The 18,317-nt window shown below is 46.1% G+C and overlaps 1 protein-coding gene across 4 annotated transcripts; it reads right to left on the bottom strand.

The window, feature by feature from the left end:
- Positions 1-9,209: 9,209 nt before the first annotated feature.
- On the bottom strand, positions 9,210-12,699 carry Prr13 (proline rich 13). 4 transcript variants are annotated; one of them, XM_028874470.2, is made up of 4 exons: positions 12,632-12,699; positions 11,768-11,810; positions 10,985-11,337; positions 9,210-9,740 (listed from the first exon to the last, which is right to left on the bottom strand). In XM_028874470.2, exons 2-4 carry the CDS (start codon positions 11,784-11,786, stop codon positions 9,696-9,698), a joined length of 417 nt encoding a protein of 138 aa, XP_028730303.1. In that variant the 5' UTR covers positions 11,787-11,810; positions 12,632-12,699; the 3' UTR covers positions 9,210-9,695. The 4 variants fall into 4 exon arrangements, with proteins under 4 accessions (XP_028730303.1, XP_028730302.1, XP_028730304.1 ...); XM_028874469.2 differs by having other exon boundaries at positions 12,605-12,693; XM_028874471.2 differs by having other exon boundaries at positions 12,613-12,679.
- Between the last annotated feature and the right edge of the window lie 5,618 nt (positions 12,700-18,317).

Consider the following 18,317-nt stretch of genomic DNA (forward strand, 5'->3'; position numbering starts at 1 on the left):
GACAACGGCCGGTAACCAACGGTGAAGTGGATGATAGAGCGGCAGCGTAGGGGTGCGGAGAAAGCTAGTGGCCTCTAGCGGGCGAGCGGGAAAGCTCAGGCCTAAGTAGGAATTGAGGTGGCCTTCACCATGGATCAAGAACAGAGGAGGAAAAGGGTGGGAGGGAAAGAAAGGAAAATCAAGTTGTCTAAAAACACTAACCGCCAGGCTGAGAGTATCACACAGATTTCTTACTCTAAAAACAATGATCCCGTTTAATCAGAAGAAATGAAAGCATCACTATTCTGCAGCCCAGAATACTGAGTCAGGCAATAAGAATTATAATGAAGAATTGGACTTAAGATGAATGTTCTTAAACCAGGCAGTGGTGGTGCACGCATTTGATCCCAGCACTGGAGCGGCACAGGCAGGCCGACCTCTTGAGTTCGAGGCCAGCCTGGTCTGCAGAGCAAGTTCCAGGACAGCCAAGGCTACACAAAAACCCTGTCTTTAAAAAGAAGAGAAAAAAAGAAGAGGAGGGTGATGTTCTTGCATGTTCTTAGGGAATAGAGTGTGATGGTAGTGCTAAATGTCACCACAAAGACTATTTTCAAACTGAACAATAAAGTAACTTTAAATGGAGAGGTCTAACAAATTACCACCTTAACCAAGTTAAGCAATCAAAATTCATCACTAGTATTATGTCAACTTTGATAACGTGAGATCCTTAATGAAATACAAGAAGTAACTATTACACTATATGTCTTGAATAAAATTCCTGCCAAAAAAAGTTCATTTCAGTATTAGATCTAATTAGCCATTTGCATGGACAAAGGAACAAGTTAAACATCAGTACAAGAAGATATTCTGGCTGAGTGGTATTGCACACGCCTTTAATCCCAGAATTTGTGAGGCAGAGGCAGGGGGATATCTGTGATTTGGAGGCCCAAACCATGTCTCCAAAGAAGAAAAAGAAGAAGAAGGAGAAGAAGAAGAAGAAGAAGAAGAAGAAGAAGAAGAAGAAGAAGAAGAAGAAGAAGAAGAAGAAGTCTACTGCCAAGCACAATAAGTATTGAAAGCCCATAATCCTCGTGCTGGGGAAGTTAGGGAGACAATGATGACCCCCAGGACATCCTAGAATGCATAGCAATACTGTTTTATTGTTGTTGCTTTATTTTTGTTTTTTGAAAACCCATAATGTTGCACACTCCACAAGACAACTACCCTGGTTTCTTTAAAAAGGCAGTAAACTTTTTAAAATGTGTTTAAGTGTTTATTTTAACTCATATGTATGGATGTTTGTCTGCCTACCACATATGGGCCTTCCAGAGGAGGGAGTCAAAGCCCCAGCACTGGAGTTACAGATCAGTGTGAGTTGTCATGTGGGAGCTGGGAACTGAACTTGGGTCTTCTGCAAGAGCTGTATGGGGGGCTGGAGAGATGGCTCAGGGGTTAGGAGCACTGGCTGCTCTTCCAGAGGATCTGGATTCAATTCCCAGCACACACATGGCAGCTCACTGCTGTCTGTAACTCCAGTTCCAGGCGATTTGACCCCTTCACACCAATACACATAAAATAAAGTTAGATAAATTATTTTAATAAAAAACGTTACCTTGTGTGTGTATATACAAACGGAGTGTGTGTGTGTGTGTGTGTGTGTTTGTGTGTCCACCACAACAGGCATGAGGGAGTCAAAGGGTGACTTTCAGGAAGAGTCTGTTCCCCTTCAACCAGGTGGGTCCTGGAGATCAGAGTCAAGACATCTGGCTTAATGACAGATGTTGATGAGGCGTCTCATTGGCCCTTAGGGCTGGAGAGATACCTCAGTAGTTAAAAGCACTGACTGTTCTTCCACAGGATCAGGGATCCATCTCCAAAATCAACACTGTCTATAACTCCAATTACATAGAATACAGTGCCCTCTTCCAGACCCCACAGGCACTGCATGCAAGTGATACACATACAAGGCAGGCAAAACACACACACACAATAAAAAAAAAAAAAAAAAAAAAAAAAGATCTGTCAAGAGTGCAGGCACACGCCTTTAATTCAGCACTCTGGAGGCAGAGGCAGGCAGATCTGTTTGAAGTCAGCCTGGTCTACAGAGCAAGTTTGAGGACAGTCAGAGGAACATAGTGAGGTCCACTCTCACAAAGCAAACAAAAGCCGATGGTGGTGGCCCGCGAGCACTCGGGGAGGCAGAGCCAGGTGGATCTCTGTGAGTTCCAGGCCAGCCTGGGCTACAGAGTGAGTCCCAGGAAAGGTGCAAAGCTACACAGAGAAACCCTGTCTCGAAAAAAAACCAAAACAAAACAAACAAAAATAAGTTAGGTTTCCAATAGATGGCTCACAATTCCCTGAAACTCCCAACTTCAGGGTTCTGACGCCCTCTTCTGGACTCCTCGGGTACCTATACTCTACTGTGTGGTGCATAACCACCAGACAGACAGACACACACACACACACACACACACACACAAATTTGAATATCTTTTTCTTTTTTTGAGGCAGGGTTTCTCTGTGTAGCCCTGGCTGTCCTGAAACTCACCCTGTAGACCAGGCTGGACTTGAACCCAAAGATCCGCCTACCTCTGCCTCCCGAGTACTGAGATCAACTTTTTTTTTTTTAATTTCAGGTTCAAACCCTTACCGCCACCCTATGCTTCCTCTTTTTTTTTTTTTTTTTTTTTGGGGGGGGGGAGGGGTTTGTGCTTGCTAGGCAAGCACGCTCTACCACTGAGCTAAATGCCCAACCCCCACCCTATTTTTTTTTTTTTAATGTATACAATGTTGTTCTGCCTGCGGGCCTGAAGAGGGCACCAAATCTCATTAATAGATGGCTGTGAGCCAGCATGTAGTAGCTGGGAATTGAACTCAGGACCTCTGGAAGGGCAGTCAGTGCTCTTTTTGTTTGTTTGTTTGTTTGTTTGTTTTGGTTTTTTGAGACAGGGTTTCTCTGTGTAGCTTTGCGCCTTTCCTGGAACTCGCTTTGGAGACCAGGCTGGCCTCGAACTCACAGAGATCCGCCTGGCTCTGCCTCCCGAGTGCTGGGATTAAAGGCGTGCGCCAAGGCCGCTGCTGCTGCCACCGCCGCTGCCGCTGTCGCTGCCGCCGCCAGGCTGCAGTCAGTGCTCTTAACTGCTGAGCCATCTCTCCAGCCCTGGCTTTTGCCACTTCTAAAGTGGCTTTTAGTCCCAGCATTTTCGAGGCAGAGGAAGGCAGATCTGTGAGTTCAAGGCCAGTGTGGTCTACACATGGAGTTCCAGGCCAGCCAGGGCTACATAGTGAAACCCCGCTTTTAAAAAAAATAAATAAGGGGCTGGAGAGATGGCTCAGTGGCTAAGAGCACTGACTGCTCTTTTGGAGGACTCAGGTTCAAGTCCCACCACCCACAGGGCAGCTCACAACAGTCTGTAATTCCAGCTCCAGGGGACCTGACATCCACGGCAAAACACTAATGCACATTAAACAACAAATAAATAAAAGCCAGGCATGGTGGTGCACACCTTTAATCCTAGCACTCAGGAGGCAAAGGCAGGTGGATCTCTGTGAGTTCAAGACCAACTTTGTCTACAGTTCCAGAACAGAGCTCTGTAGGGAGAGACCCTGTCTCAAAACAAACAGAATAAATAAATAAATAAATAAATAAATAAATAAATAAATAGGTGGAAACTTGCCATTTGGCCAAGGGTTAAGGGCAGAAAGGAAGTAGGGAAATGTTTAAAAAAAATCCAGAAAAAAAGGTCAATTAAGGAGCAAGTTTACTGTCAGACTTAAACTGGAAGCTCAGCCTCAAGATTTTGCAGGTGGACCAGTCAACCTGGTGGGTCCAACAACTCCAGTGCTGTCCATGAGGACATCGGCATTGCAGAGGGCAAAACAAAAATCAAACAGCCGAATCAGGGCTTTGAGGTGGAGGCCTGGGGTTGGAGGAAGAACCCTGCTAAGCATGCAAGGTCCTAGGTATAATCCCAGACACAGAACAGGGAGACAGGGCTGACAATATGGCTCAGCTGGTAAATATACTTGCTGCCAAGCCTGAAGGCTTAGGTTTGATTCCTGTGTCCTACACAGTAGAGTGAGAGAACCAGCTACCACTTATACTGACTGCCACACTTGCACCACGGCATGCATACACACACAATAATGAAATAAAAATAAATGTAATTTTTTAAAGAGGGGAATGGGATGGAAAGACAGTTCCATGGTTAAAAGCATTGGCTGCTCTTCCAGAGGACCAGGTTTCCATCCCCAGCACCCACATGGAGGCTCATAATCATCTATAACTACAGTATCAGAGGATCATACACGTTTTTCTGGACTCTGTAGGCACCAAGGATGTATACAGTACACAGAAATACATGCAGGCAAAACACCCATACAAACAAAATAATAAAAAGTGTTATTTTTTCTTTTGAAAGAGTACTTACTGCTCTTGCACAGGTCCCAGTTTCTGTCCTTAGACATCAGGCAGGCTACAAATCACCTGTGACTCAGTTCTAGGGGATCTAATGCCTTTTGGCCTTTGAGGTCACTTGCATGCAAGGGGTGTACATAAATTTATGCAGGCCCATGAACAAAATACATTTAAAGTAAGAGAGATAGGGGGGGAAAGTGATAAAGAGAGGGAGCAAGAGAAAAGAGAACCTCATAGCAGTGTCTGATTGTGGATCAAGAAATTCTCCAAAGCAGAAATGAATAAATTTGCCTAGAATCACAAAATATTTTTATCTATGGATAGATAAAATTTCAACAAGCTAGCAAACTGAAGATTTATACCATTACTCATGGTCCCTAAAACTAAATTGTCAGAAAGGCGCAAAGCTACACAGAGAAACCCTGTCTCGAAAAAACAAACAAACAAACAAATAAAAAAAAAAACTAAATTGTCATCTTGTATCATTTTTAAGATTTTATTTTCTTTTATGTACATGAATCTTTAGCTGTGTGTGTGTGTGTGTGTGTGTGTGTGTGTGTGTGTGTGTGTGTACTGCATGCCTTGTGCCTACAAGACCATCAGAGACTCTGATATTGATTTTGTTGTTTGTTTTGTGATAGGATAGTGTAGCCCTGGCTGTCCTGGAACTCACTCTGTAGACCAGGCTGGCCTTAAACTCACAGAGATCCACCTGCCTATGGATACAGTGTGCTGGTTTTAATAAAAGTTCTTGCTGTAGTCTTCTTACTAGACAGTAAGTATAGTAAGATTTACACTAAATGAATATGAAAAAGGATAAGAAACTCACAAGATCTAAAAATACAAGTTCAGAGGCTAAAGATGGCTTAGCAGTTAAGAGCTCATACTATGTCTGCAGAGGATCATAGTTCAATTCTCAGCAACCACATCAGGTGATTCACAATTACCTGTAGCTCCAACTCTAGGGGATCTGATGCCTATGGCCTCCAAGGGCACCTGAATTCATGCGCGCACACACACACACACACACGATTTGAAACTGAAAACTGAAATAAATCTTATTTTAAAAAATGAAAACATGCTGGGCAATAGTGGCGCACGCCTTTAATCCCAACACTTGGGAGGCAGAGCCAGGCGGATCTCTGCGAGTTTGAGGCCAGCCTGGGCTACAGAGTGAGATCCAGAACAGAACAGGCACCAAAACTACACAGAGAAACCCTGTCTCGAAAAAATAAATAAATAAATAAATAAATAAATAAATAAATAAATAAATAAATATAAATAAATAAATAAATAAAAATTTAAAAAAAAAAAGAGGAGAAAGAAAACCCTTGAGAACTGCATCACCGTGGGAAGCAGGTGCTGAGGCACAGAGGTACAAACCCAGCGCCTTCCGGAGCCAGGCCGCTAACGGAACCGGGAGACGCCAGCAGAGAGTGAGGAAGACTAGAGCTGGGGCAACCGTACATCTTCAGTTCCGGCTGGAAATCTAAATCTTCAGGAAATGACTGACATTTTAACAAGACAGTGGTCCTTCCTAACGCCTCAGCCAGATACAGCCTGTGGCTCCCAATTTTTCAACATCCGTTCACTATAGTAGTTACTTATATACTAAGACTGGAGGCAGAAGCAGGAAAACCAAAACCCTGGAGCTAGCATGGCTACCCAGCAAGTTCCGGGCCAGCCTTAAGCACCTAAAAGAGACCCTCTCTCAAGAAAACAAAATGAGCCAGTAGGTGGTGTCCCACACCTGCAATCCCAACACTCCAGAGGCAGAGGCTGGAGGAACTGAGGCCAGCCTAGTCTACATAGTGAGTTCCAGGAGAGCCCGACACACATAATAGACCCATCTCAAAAACAAAAACAGAAAGTCTTAGTGAAAAATAAAAAATGTTCTGTAGCTGTGTTTAAAAAAACAAACACACACACACACACACACCAAAAAAAAAAAAAAAAAAAAAAAAAAAAAAACAGTCCTGGGAATGTATTCAGCATGTCTGCTGCCTAATACACATAAAGACTTAGCTTCAAATCCCCTGGACCAAAAACATTTGGATCCTGGCAGGGCATTGTTGGCGTACGCCTTTAATCCCAGCACTCGGGAGGCAGAGGCAGGCAGATCTCTGTGAGTTCGAGGCCAGCCTGGTCTACAGAATGAGATCCAAGAAAGGCGCAAAGCTACACAGAGAAACCCTCAATCTGTTTGAGTCCTGCCTGGCCTACATAGTGAGTTCAAGACCACCAAGAGCGACATAGACCATTAGAAAAATAAAAACAAGTAGCCTCATTTCCTGCCAAACAGGAACACTGTCTTCTCTCTCTCTCTCTTTTTTTTCTTTTTATTTTCCTTTTTTGAGACAGGATTTCTCTGTGTAGTTTTGGTGCCTGTCCTGGCTGTCACTCTGCAGCCCAGGCTGGCCTCGAACTCACAGAGATCTAGAGTGCTGGGATTAAAGGCGTGAGCCACCACTGCCCGGCTGCCTTCTCTCTCTTAAGCTCCTTGTATGTGATGCCTATTGGTTGTCAACTTTACTATGTCTGGGATTAACTAAAACCCAAGCAGTTGGGTACACCTATAAGGGATTTTTTTTTTTTAATTAAATCATTGGAAATGGGAAGACTTATTTTTTTTCTGCCCCAGGAAGGCCTCAAACTCAGAGATCCAACCTGCCTCTGCCTCCCAAGTGCTGGGATAAAAGCTTTATGTTACCAGCTCCATCCCCAGCAAGACCCACTTTTAATCTAGATCTTTTTTTTTTTTCTCCCCTGGAGCTGAGGACTGAGCCCAGGGCCTTGTGCTTGCTAGGCATGGAGCTAAATCTCCAGCCCCTAATCTAGATATTTTGAGGCAGAAAGATCCACTTTTAATCTGGGCCACACCTTCTGGTAGCAGGCTACAGACAGGACATGGAACAAGGAAGGTCTCTCCGTCAAGTCCATTCCTTCACTGGCATCAGAGCCTACTTCTTAGGGATTTTGGTGTATACTGAAGACCATCCAGCCTCATGGACTGAACAACTACTGGATTCTTGGGATCTTCTGTTGGTAGGTAGCCACTGTTGGGCTACAGACTAGCTGGACCACAGCCTATAAGCCAATCTAATAAATTCCATATATGTCATATTTTTTTCTGTAAGTTCTGTTCGTCTAGCAAACCCTGACTAATACACTAATAAAATACTTTCTTCTTCTTCTTTTTCTATATCCTGGCATGATCAGACACCGGACGACCTGGGAATTGAACCTGGGTCCTCTGGAACATCTGTCACTGCTCTTAACCACTGAGCCATCTCTCTTCTCTATAAAATATTTTCTAAACAAAAAGAAAACAAACCAACCAACCTAGGCTGAGCATGTAGCCCAGTTATTAGAATGTTGACCTACCATGCACAGGCCCTAGGCTTAGACCCCAGCACTCCATAAAACCAGGCATGCTGGCACACATCTGTAATCCCAGCCCTGAGTGGATGCAGGAAGGCCAGGAAGACGTCAGTCAGTCTAGCTACAGAGTGAGTTTGAGGTCTGGGCTACATGGGACCATAAACTAGATTTTTTTGTTGTTTCTTTTTTGTTGTTGAAAATTAAGCCAGCCAGAGTTGATGCAAGCCTCTAATCCCACCACTCAGGAGGCAGAGGCAGGTGAATCTCTGCATCTGGTCTATAGAACAAGTTCCAAGACAGCCAGGGCTACACAGAGAAACCCTGTCTCAAAAACAAAACAAAAAGTGTGGTGATGGAGAGATGGCTCTGTGGTTAAGAGCACAGGCTGCTCTTCCAAAGGGTCTAAATTTGATTCCCAGAGACTCACAATGGTCTGTAACTCCAGGGGAATCCCATGCCCTCTTCTGGCCGCCAGAGGAACTGCATGCACATGGTACACACACACACACACACACACACACACACACACACACACACACACGAAGACCCAACACCTGTACACATTAAATTTATATACATATAATTTTGAAAGTTCCTGATTCAGTAGATCAAGAGCAGAATTACAAATTGTTCCCTTAAAGTTGATGAGCAGCCGAAGATCGAAGACCTCTGTAGCAGTCTGGGCATGGTGGCATACTCTGAATCTGGTCTATAGAACAAGATCACCTTGATGTACTGATCCTCCTGTTTCTACCTTTGGAGTGCTAGGATCTGGGCATGGTGGCATACCCCTTTAATCCCAGCCTTGGAAAGCAGAAACAGGTAGATCTCTGTGTGTTCAAGTTTAGCCTGGTATACACATTGTTGAGTTCAGGCCAGCCATGGATACATACTGAGACCCTGTCTTGAAGAAAACCTCTGTAGCAAATGAAAATACATGCTATTGTTGGGCGGTAGTGGGACACACCTATAATTCCAACACTGGGGAGGCAGAGAGGCAGGCAAATCTCTGAATCTGAGGCCAGCCTGGTGGTACAGAACAAGTTCCAAGACAGTCAGGGCTACATAGAGAAAGCATGTATCCAAAAAAAAAAAAAAAAAGATGAGTGTAGTGTCCTCACTTGTGTGCTGGCTCCTTTCTAAAATGGCACCAAGCTGGGGATGTAACTCAGTTGGCCAAGTGCCTGCCCATCAGGCACAGGCCGAACTGTAGCCCAGAAGCAGGGGGTGGGGGCTCGAACTTATGATCCCAGCACTCCAAAGGTAGAAACAGGAGGATCAGTACATCAAGGTGATCTTTGACTACATAGCGAAGCCTGGGTGGTGTGAGACTCTCAGAGGAAGAAAAAAAGAGCGACACACTTCAAAGGATGTGACCAAGAGCAGCAAAAGCAACCCAAGGTCCTGAGCCCAGTCAAGGTAATGGCACAGGTGAGCTGGGAGAGTAGCTTTTATTTGGACTTAGAGCCATCTGAGATAACATTTTGATCTAAGAGCTCTAAAGAGCTCATCAAGTAAGGGGACCCTACTTCCCAGCAGCTTAGCTGTTACTGCGATCAATGAGAGGGAATACTGCCGGGGACACAGTCCCCACCGTATCCCCTAACGCGCCATCATGACAAAAGTACAGCATTACAAAAGATGAAAAAGATCGCAGGGTGCAGATCTTCACCACTGAGCCCAGGAGTCTCACCCTGCTGACTCATCAACTATGACCACATCCCGCAGGGAGAAGGGCAGCCTTTGCTTAGCCCATGGCAATCTTCTTCCCATTCTCCCCAGACAGCCAGGGCTGAAGAGCGGGGGAGGCACAGGCAGGATTGGGGGCAGAGGGCTAAGCTCCCTCAGGTGACAGCGGGAGCCTGATCGGAGGGCGGAGCTGATGAGACTTGAGGGGAGGAGGGTCCGGGCCCTGCGTTCAGTCAGAGTCACTGCTGGAAGAGGAGGAGGAAGAGGAAGAATGCTGCAAGGGGAAAGGACATAGCATCAGATCCAAACGACCTTCGGTCACTCCAAGGGCCATTCTTGATGCCCCACCCTTCCACCCAAAGTATCCGGTTTGGGCAGGAGTCTTATCCCCTCCTGCTTCATGACCAACAAAATCAAGGGTTTCCTTCAGCAGTGAGCATACAGGAATGGATTAAAGTGTCCTCAACCACTGCACAGAACTGAACATGTTTTCTTCAGATGGAGTTTCTCCCTATCCACACCTAGGCAAGGCCAGGAATATGGAATACATAAACATAGCACAGCTTTTGGAAAACAAAATTTATATTGCCTTATAAATCCCTGTTTATTAGCTGCAAGTAAGGACAATCACAAATTAGAATCTATGCACCTCAGGGCGCCTGTGTGGGTGATGTGGTACCTCTAAGCCCCACGAGGGGGAAAAGTGGGGAAGGTGAAGATGCAGATGGCTGGAGAAATCCCATCCAAGGATCCATACAGACATACCTCCACCAACTAAAAACACTTTTAGACTCTCCAAGGTTCTCTCCTTCATCCAGTCTCTCCTTTCCTTTCTTTACTCCAAGCATTTCTACCAAAGACCTAGAATCAGGAACTGGAGCCCCAATCCACAACATTGGGCATAAAAATCTAACTGAAGCTTGGAGACCTAGGTCCTTAAGGAAACTCCCACCCTCCCTAATAATAATTAGCATTCCGTGGAAGGAAGATTAAAAATCCCCTTTTACCCCAGGCTTTGCTGGAGGCTGAGTCACAGAAGGAACTCCTAGGTAACTAACAACATCCTGGGAATGCTGAAGGAGATAAAGGAAACCCTGGGACTAAGGCCATGTTTACCATTCTGTTAATTATTATATGTGGTTTTGTCAAAAGACTGACTCAGTTGACAATTAGACAACCTCAGGGGGTGTGTCCAACTTGCCAAAGGATACACCTGCAGGGGCTCGGGTTGGGGGGGTGGTCTGGGAAAGAATCAGGCAGAGAAGGGAGGGGCTTTGGGCTCTGATACCCTCCAATGGTTCACTTTTCCTTTTCAGAAAACAGGAGAAATCTGATGCCTTGATATTATTAAATTCCTCTCAGAAGGATTCCTTCACATGAAGGAAAAGTCACCCGCCAAAAGCCAAAATAACGTGATTGCCATCTCCCACGCCCATAAACCATGAGCCCCTCCCTGCCCCTGCCCCCAGTCCCTCTGATGGACACTCCTTCCCCAGCCAGGCTCCAGAGGACACCGACCTTTCCATGCTTGTGGTGTTTGTGCATCTTTTTATGAGCTTTCTTCATCTTCTTCCGCATTTTCTTGTCTACCACTGTTCCCGGGTATACCGTGCCAGGAGCCAGAGGATTCACAGGGCACATGCCAGGAGCAGGTGGTGGGCATGGGGGAGGGTAGGGACCTGAGGGTGGGTATCCTGGACATCCTGGTTGAGGTACAGGATAAGGGGGTCGACACGGAGGGAAGGCTGGGTTTCCCTGGGGAACTCCTGGAGGACAGGGGCCAGGAGGAAAGGCAGGATGATTGACAGGCGGTGGACAGGCGGGATTGGGACCTCCTGGGCACACGGCATGGGGTGGATATGGATTAGGCCCTGGAGAAAGAACCAGCAAATAAAGATTAGAAACCTCTGTCAACAAATAACAAAAATTGCTGCTTTTCTTTTTCTTTTTCTTTTTCTTTTTTTTTTTTTTTTTTTTTGGTTTTTCGAGATAACGTTTCTCCGAGTAGTTTTGGCCTGTCCTGGATCTCGCGCTGTAGACCAGGCTGGCCTCGAACTCACAAAGATCCGCCTAGCTCTGCCTCCCCAGTGCTAGGATTAAAGGCGTGCGCCACCGCCACCCAGCCTTGCTACTTTTATTAACACTTGGGGAAAGGGAAAACTTGGTAGCAGTGGTCCAAGACTTCGCTTTTGCTTGTGGGAGAGAAACTTTTTGCTTGTAGATACAGAAACTGACTGACTGTTCCATTGCAAAATGGGCTGGGGGGTCGGGGGTGGGCAGAGGAGAGCCCCGGGTACTTACCAGCATTAGGATTCCACATGTCTAGATGTTAGTGAGCTCCAGCCTAAGAAGGAAAAGAGGCAGAAATCTGAAGGTCCCAGGAGGGGAAGAGGACTTTCTAGAGTCTGAGCCCCACCCTCTAGCCTCTGCCTTACAAAGGTTCTGACTAGCCCGGCGGTGGTAGCGCACGCCTTTAATCCCAGCACTCGGGAGGCAGAGCCAGGCCAGCTTGGGCTACCAAGTGAGCTCCAGGAAAGGCGCAAAGCTACGCAGAGAAACCCTGTCTCGAAAAACAAACAAACAAACAAACAAAAAAAAAAAAAAACAAAGGTTCTGACTAATAGAACACTACTAGGTGTGGTGGCCCACGCCTTTAGTCGCGAAAAACCAAAACAATAAAATAAATAATTCCTTCCTCTTTCCAGGCCCTAGTAATACTCTAGTCCAGGGTCAAAACCACAGGAATTCTATTCCCAGGGCCCCTCCCGCTTTCTCTACCCAAAACCACACCTGGAGGCGACTAACTCTCCCCATCACTCATTTCCCTCTGCCTGGAAAGGAACTGGAGGTCTTTAACCATCCGCAGAGCCAGAGGGAACCTATAAACCACCTAAACTCTCCGCCAGCCCCAGGACACCCGGCGCACCGCACCTTAGAAAAGGACCCCGCCCTGGAGCAGCAAGAAGGAAGCTCCAGTTCCTCAAACTCTTAGATAAGGACGGACGGACACACACACACACACACACACACACACACACACACACACACACGCACGCACGCACAAAAGTGCAAACCGAGTTACAAAGAGTCCCCTGGCCCCAGTTAAGAGGAAAGGAGGGAATCAGGGAGGCCAGGTACCCTGTCACCTTCCCAAGACCGCCGGACCTGCTGCCGTCCTCCTTTCCAGTCTGAGTTCGCACTTCCTGGTCACCCCTATTCATTCTATGCTTCCGCACCGCCCTGTGACCTAGTTGACAACTATGTGGTCCCTCGGCGTGATGATTGGAGAACTGACTTGTCAATCGCTGTGGTCCAACTAAACTAGGAGGAAACGGTCGCTCTAGCCGCCAGGCGGAGCCTTTTGGGGAAGCATTGCGTGATGAAATACGGACACGCAGGTGTATTTCACAAACACAGCAGAAACGCTCCTTAGGGCGGAGCCCGAGCAGGGCCAGCGGCAAGCAAAGACCCGGAACCACCGAGATAAACTCTCACTGGGTTACTGATTTATTTTAAAATTTTTTAATTTATTTTTTCATGCATATGAGTATTTTGCCGGAATGTATGTATGTGCACCAAGTGCCTGCTTGATGACAGCGGAGGTCAGAAGAGGTCACCAAATTCCCTGGAACTGCTGATGGTTGTGAGCGGCTACCTGGGTGTTGGGAACTGAACCCAGGTACTATGAATGAGAAGCAAGTGCTCTTAACTGTTGAGCCATCTCTCCAGTCCCTGTCATTGGTTTGAGGTTACAAGTCAGTGAGTATATTAGGTGTTAAAAAAAAAAAAAGGCGGTGCAAGCCTCGTCTCGTGGCACTTGCCTGTCATAATTCAAGGCCAAGGGTAGCTTCTGGTGGAGTTTGAGGCCAGCCAAGCCTGCTTGAAACCACAGAGAGAAGCGGAGCAGTGGTGGCCCACACCTTTACTCTGGAGGCAGAGGCAGGCAGACCTCAGAGTTCAAGTTCTAGGATCACCCAGGCTACACAAAGAAACTCCTTCAGGGACAGGGGTGAGGGTAGGGTGCTGCTGTGTCCCAGCCCCAAGCCTCAATATCCCCAGACTGTGAAAAGCAAAGACACATTCTTGAGGGAAAGACAGATGCCCCATCTCTCACAAAACTCCTCTCCTTGCCGCTTCATTGTGCTGTCACCTGTGGGGTGGCTTGAAACAAAAACCTAGGTCTTCCTTCTGTTGTCTTTGCTGTTGTTGTTGTTGAGATTGGGTTTCACTCTGTAGCCCAGGCTAGCCGGCCTCAAACTCACAGCAGCTCTCCTCACTCAGCCACCCCATTATGCTCTAGGTCACCCACCATGCCCCCTTCCACCTTTCCCTTCCACCCTAACCCCAGTGCAACACTCGCTGTCTGTTTGCATCCTGGATACACCTGGAATGCCTCCACTTCTGTCTTCCCTGCCCGGCCTGCCATGAGCCCCTGGATTGCCGCCGCCGTTGCCCCGTTCTTGATTGGTGGTTGCTTTGTTGTCTGGTTGGTTTGCGTGAACCCTGTGCAGCACACAACATTTAAGGATCGCTCACTTTTCTTAAGCATATTGGAAATGTTTCTAAGATGAGTTACGGAGCCATACATGGTGGCACTTTCCTGTAACCCTGACAGGGGTTAAGCAGGTGTAGGCGGAAGGATGTGGGGTTCAAAGTCACTTCGTCTACTACTACACTTGAAGTTCAAGATTAGCCTGGGCTATATGAGACCTTATAGGGGAGGGGAGATGTAGTTAGAAGGTTTCATAGGTCCTACCTGGCCCCCTGTGGACCTGCAGCCACTTATAAAATGATCACTCAGGTGCTTAATATTATTTATAACTGCTTGGCCATTAGCTCAGGCTTATTATGGGATAGCTCTTACACTTAAATTAACCCATAATTCTTTTTTTTTGTTTTTGTTTTTTGTTTTTTGTTTGTTTTTGTTTTTGTTTTTGTTTTTGCTTTTGTTTTTCGAGACAGGGTTTCTCTGTGTAGCTTTGCGCCTTTCCTGGAACTCACTTGGTAGCCCAGGCTGGCCTTGAACTCACAAAGATCCGCCTGCCTCTGCCTCCCGAGTGCTGGGATTAAAGGCGTGCGCCACCACCGCCCGGCCCAAATTAACCCATAATTCTTAACTATGTTTAGCCATGTGGCTTGAACCTGCTCACCCCACCTATACTTCCTGCCTGGCTACTGGCCAGTCAGCGTTTTATTAAGCCAGTGTACAAGAGTATTATCCCACAGCATTTCCCCTTTTCTGTCTAATCAAAAAGGAAGGTTTTAACTTTAATGTAGTAAAATTACATATACTAGAACAGTTAACAGGCAAGAATTATAGTTACAATATCTAGTCTATTTGGGCAAAATTAAAGAAAATATTCTATCATCTGTTCTATATTTGTGAGTCTAAAGTTTCATATCTAATTTATCTTTTATCATAACCAAGGAAAATTATAACTATCTAGTCTTCAACTACATCAAAAACTCCAGAAGGATATAATATTACCTAAGTAAACAGGAAATGCATAGTAAGCAACTTCCATGTGGGGCGTTTACCCACCACCCCCACAGTTTACCAGAGTTTTCTTGAGCAATCAGCAGGAAATATTAGATAGAAGGATTTATAGTGGAGAATCTTACGGAGATAAACAGATAGAAAATAAAGGATAGCCTCGAGAGGGCCTGGAACCTATTCCAACGGGCCCCGGCTGTCTCTGGCCCAGGGATTTTATAGAGACGACAAGGGGTGGAGCAAAAGACCTCATCCCCCAGCACAGCCAAGTGCAGACCATCTCAGACACCTGCACTCAGGCCCGTGGTCCTGATCATCCTCTATTCGGACCTGCTGGGTAAAGCCATGAGGAACCCAAGAACGGGCTCCCACACTTCCAAAAATCAAAAATGACAGAGATAGCTAGCTGCCTGGACAGTCATCCAAAGTTCCTCTGCAACACATAGGCCTAGAGGTTTTTAGTGGCTTCTCCCTGTGTCCTGTAAAATGTTTGGCAGTCTCCTCTGTGAAGCAGGAACCCGAAGAATCATTTTGCTTTGCAAAGTTCAGTGGTCACCTTCCTATGGGTCCCGCTTCTCCAGTTTATATAACATATTATCAGCAGTTCAGGTAAGAGCAGTTTCTTGCCCAAATGGCTATTTTTGCCAAGAAGAAGATAAACTCCATATAAAGTGTCTTCAATGCCCATCTTTCTCTTTGAAGTAAATCAGTGCTGCCAGGAGCAGACGTGTCTCACTGTCCAGAAAGTTTTAAGTTTTTAAAACATTTTAAATGCCATATTCTGTAGGTTTTTGAAGTGTTTGAAGATTACCTATCTAATTGAAATATATCTATGTATACCTAGAAAACTTAACTAACATGACTATAAGTTTGACTACCATAGAAGACTAATTATTAATCTGTATTTCTTCATTATACATTATAATTTCAAACGAGCTGCACAAACAATACCTTAAACAAGAGTAGAAATATACATACAGTATAACAAAAATTAACTTTAAATTTGTATCAATAAACTAAAATCCATAGCAATGTAAAAGATTTCATGTGCGAACTCAGACTGGAAAGGAGGACAGCAGCAGGTCCGGAGGTCTTGGGAAGGTGACAGGGTACCTGGCCTCCCTCATTCCCTCCTTTGCTCTTAACTGGGGCCAGGGGACTCTTTGTAACTCGGTTTGCACTTTTGTGCGTGTGTGCGTGTGGGAGTGCGTGTACGTGTGCGTGTGTGTGTGTGTGTGTGTGTGTGTGTGTGTGTGTGTGTCCTTATCTATGAGTTTGAGGAACTAGAGCTTCCTTCTTGCTGCTCCAGGGCAGGGTCCTTTTCTAAGGTGCGGTGCCCCGGGTGTCCTGGGGCTGGCAGAGAGTTTAGGTGGTTTATAGGTTCCCTCTGGCTCTGCGGATGGTTAAAGACCTCCAGTTCCTTTCCAGGCAGAGGGAAATGAGTGATGGGGAGAGTTAGTCGCTTCCAGGTGTGGTTTTTGGGTAGAGAAAGCGGGAGGGGCCCTGGGAATAGAATTCCTGTGGTTTTGACCCTGGACTAGAGTATTACTAGGGCCTGGAAAGAGGAAGGAATTATTTTATTGTTTTGGTTTTTCGAGAGAGGTTTCTCTGTGTATCCCTAGCTGTCCTGGAACTCACTCCTAGACCACGCTGGCCTCAAACTCACAGAGATCCACCTGCCTCTGCTTAGAGCTGGAAGTGAAGGCGCGGGCCACCACACTGTAGTAGTTCTATTAGTCAACAGAGGGCATCAGATTCCCCTGGGACAGGAATTGTGAGTTGCCATGTGGGTACTGGAATTAAACCTGGGTCCTCTGGGAGAGCAACTGTTGCTCTTAACTGCTGGGCCATCACTCCAGCCTCCGTAAACACTTTCCATGGAAAACCTTTCATCATTATTTAAAAGCTATTCAACTTTACACACCTTCTGAACTTTTCCAGTCTAGTTTCCTCCTGTGTACAGGGGCCAAGAGAACTGCCATGGAAAACAGAAGCAGACGGAGCAGAGGCATGGTATAATGAGATTTTAAAGATTATCCTGAAAGGGACTGGCAAGATGGTCTAGCAGGTAAAGGCATGTACTGCCAAGCCAGACAACCTCAGTCCAATCGCCGGGACCCACAGGATTGGAGAGAACAGACTCCTGAAAATCCTCCTCTGACACACTCACACCTGTAATTCCAGCGCTTGAAAGGCCAAGGCAGGAAGCTCAAGTGGAGGTCAACCTGGACCACTGAACCACACAGCAATCCAGGCTACAGAGTGAGGTTTTTGCTTCACAATAAATAAATAGAAAACAAAGTGGTGTTTAGCTTAGGAAAGGAAAAATAGTGAAATAACGGGATTTATCTAGCTATCACCAAAAAGAAGGAGAAAGAAGAGAGAGAAGGAGGAGGAAGAGAAGGAGGAGGAGAAGAAGAAAAGAAGAAGAAAAAGGAGAAGGAGGAGGAGGAGGAGGAGGAGGAGGAGGAGGAGGAGGAGAAGAAGAAGAAGAAGAAGAAGAAGAAGAAGAAGAAGAAGAAGAAAAGTCGGTATCGTGACCCAAGCCTGTAATCCCAGCACTGTGGAGGAAAAGGCTGAAGGATCAGGAGGAGTTCAAAGTCATCTTTGACTACACAGGGAGTCTGAGGCCACCCTGGGCTACATCATGAGACCCTGTCCATAAGTAAAATGATAAATGAATGAAGCACTTCACAACAAGGCCTGGCCCTCAGTTCTCCATTAAGCCCCTCCCCCTCCCCCGGTCACCTTACCCCTTCTATACTTTTTTTTTTTTTTGAGACAGGACCTTACACTTAGCCTAGGATGCCCTGTAGTGGGTACCTGTTCCACCTATGGCCTTGAAGTACAAGTCCCTAGGGTGTGGCCTTGGGGCTAGCGTAAGCTGAGGGGCCCGTACACCTGGCCCCTTCTCTCCCATCTGGGCTTGGATGGTGCTGACTGACTCAGGCAGCAGGAGCAGCATGGGACTGGACATCAACCTTCCAGGACCCTGCAAGGATTTGCCTATTCTGTCTAAAGAGTTGTTTTCTCTAATTTATGTTCTAATAAACTCCCTATACCCCTTAAGCAGACTCCCTTGGATATCTCACAATAATGGCCTCAATCTTATTATGAAGCCAAGGTGACCTTGAACTTTTATTTATTTATTTATTTGTTTGTTTGTTTTTTGAGACAGAGTTTCTCTATGTAGTTTTGGTGCCTGTCCTGGAGATCTTGAACTTTTTTTTTTTTTTTTTTTTTTGGTTTTTCGAGACAGGGTTTCTCTGTGTAGCTTTGCGCCTTTTCCTGGAACTCACTTGGTAGCCCAGGCTGGCCTTGAACTCACAGAGATCCGCCTGGCTCTGCCTCCCAAGT

This window comes from Peromyscus leucopus, chromosome 20 (assembly GCF_004664715.2).
Source record: "Peromyscus leucopus breed LL Stock chromosome 20, UCI_PerLeu_2.1, whole genome shotgun sequence".
In the NCBI taxonomy this organism is placed as follows: domain Eukaryota; kingdom Metazoa; phylum Chordata; class Mammalia; order Rodentia; family Cricetidae; genus Peromyscus; species Peromyscus leucopus.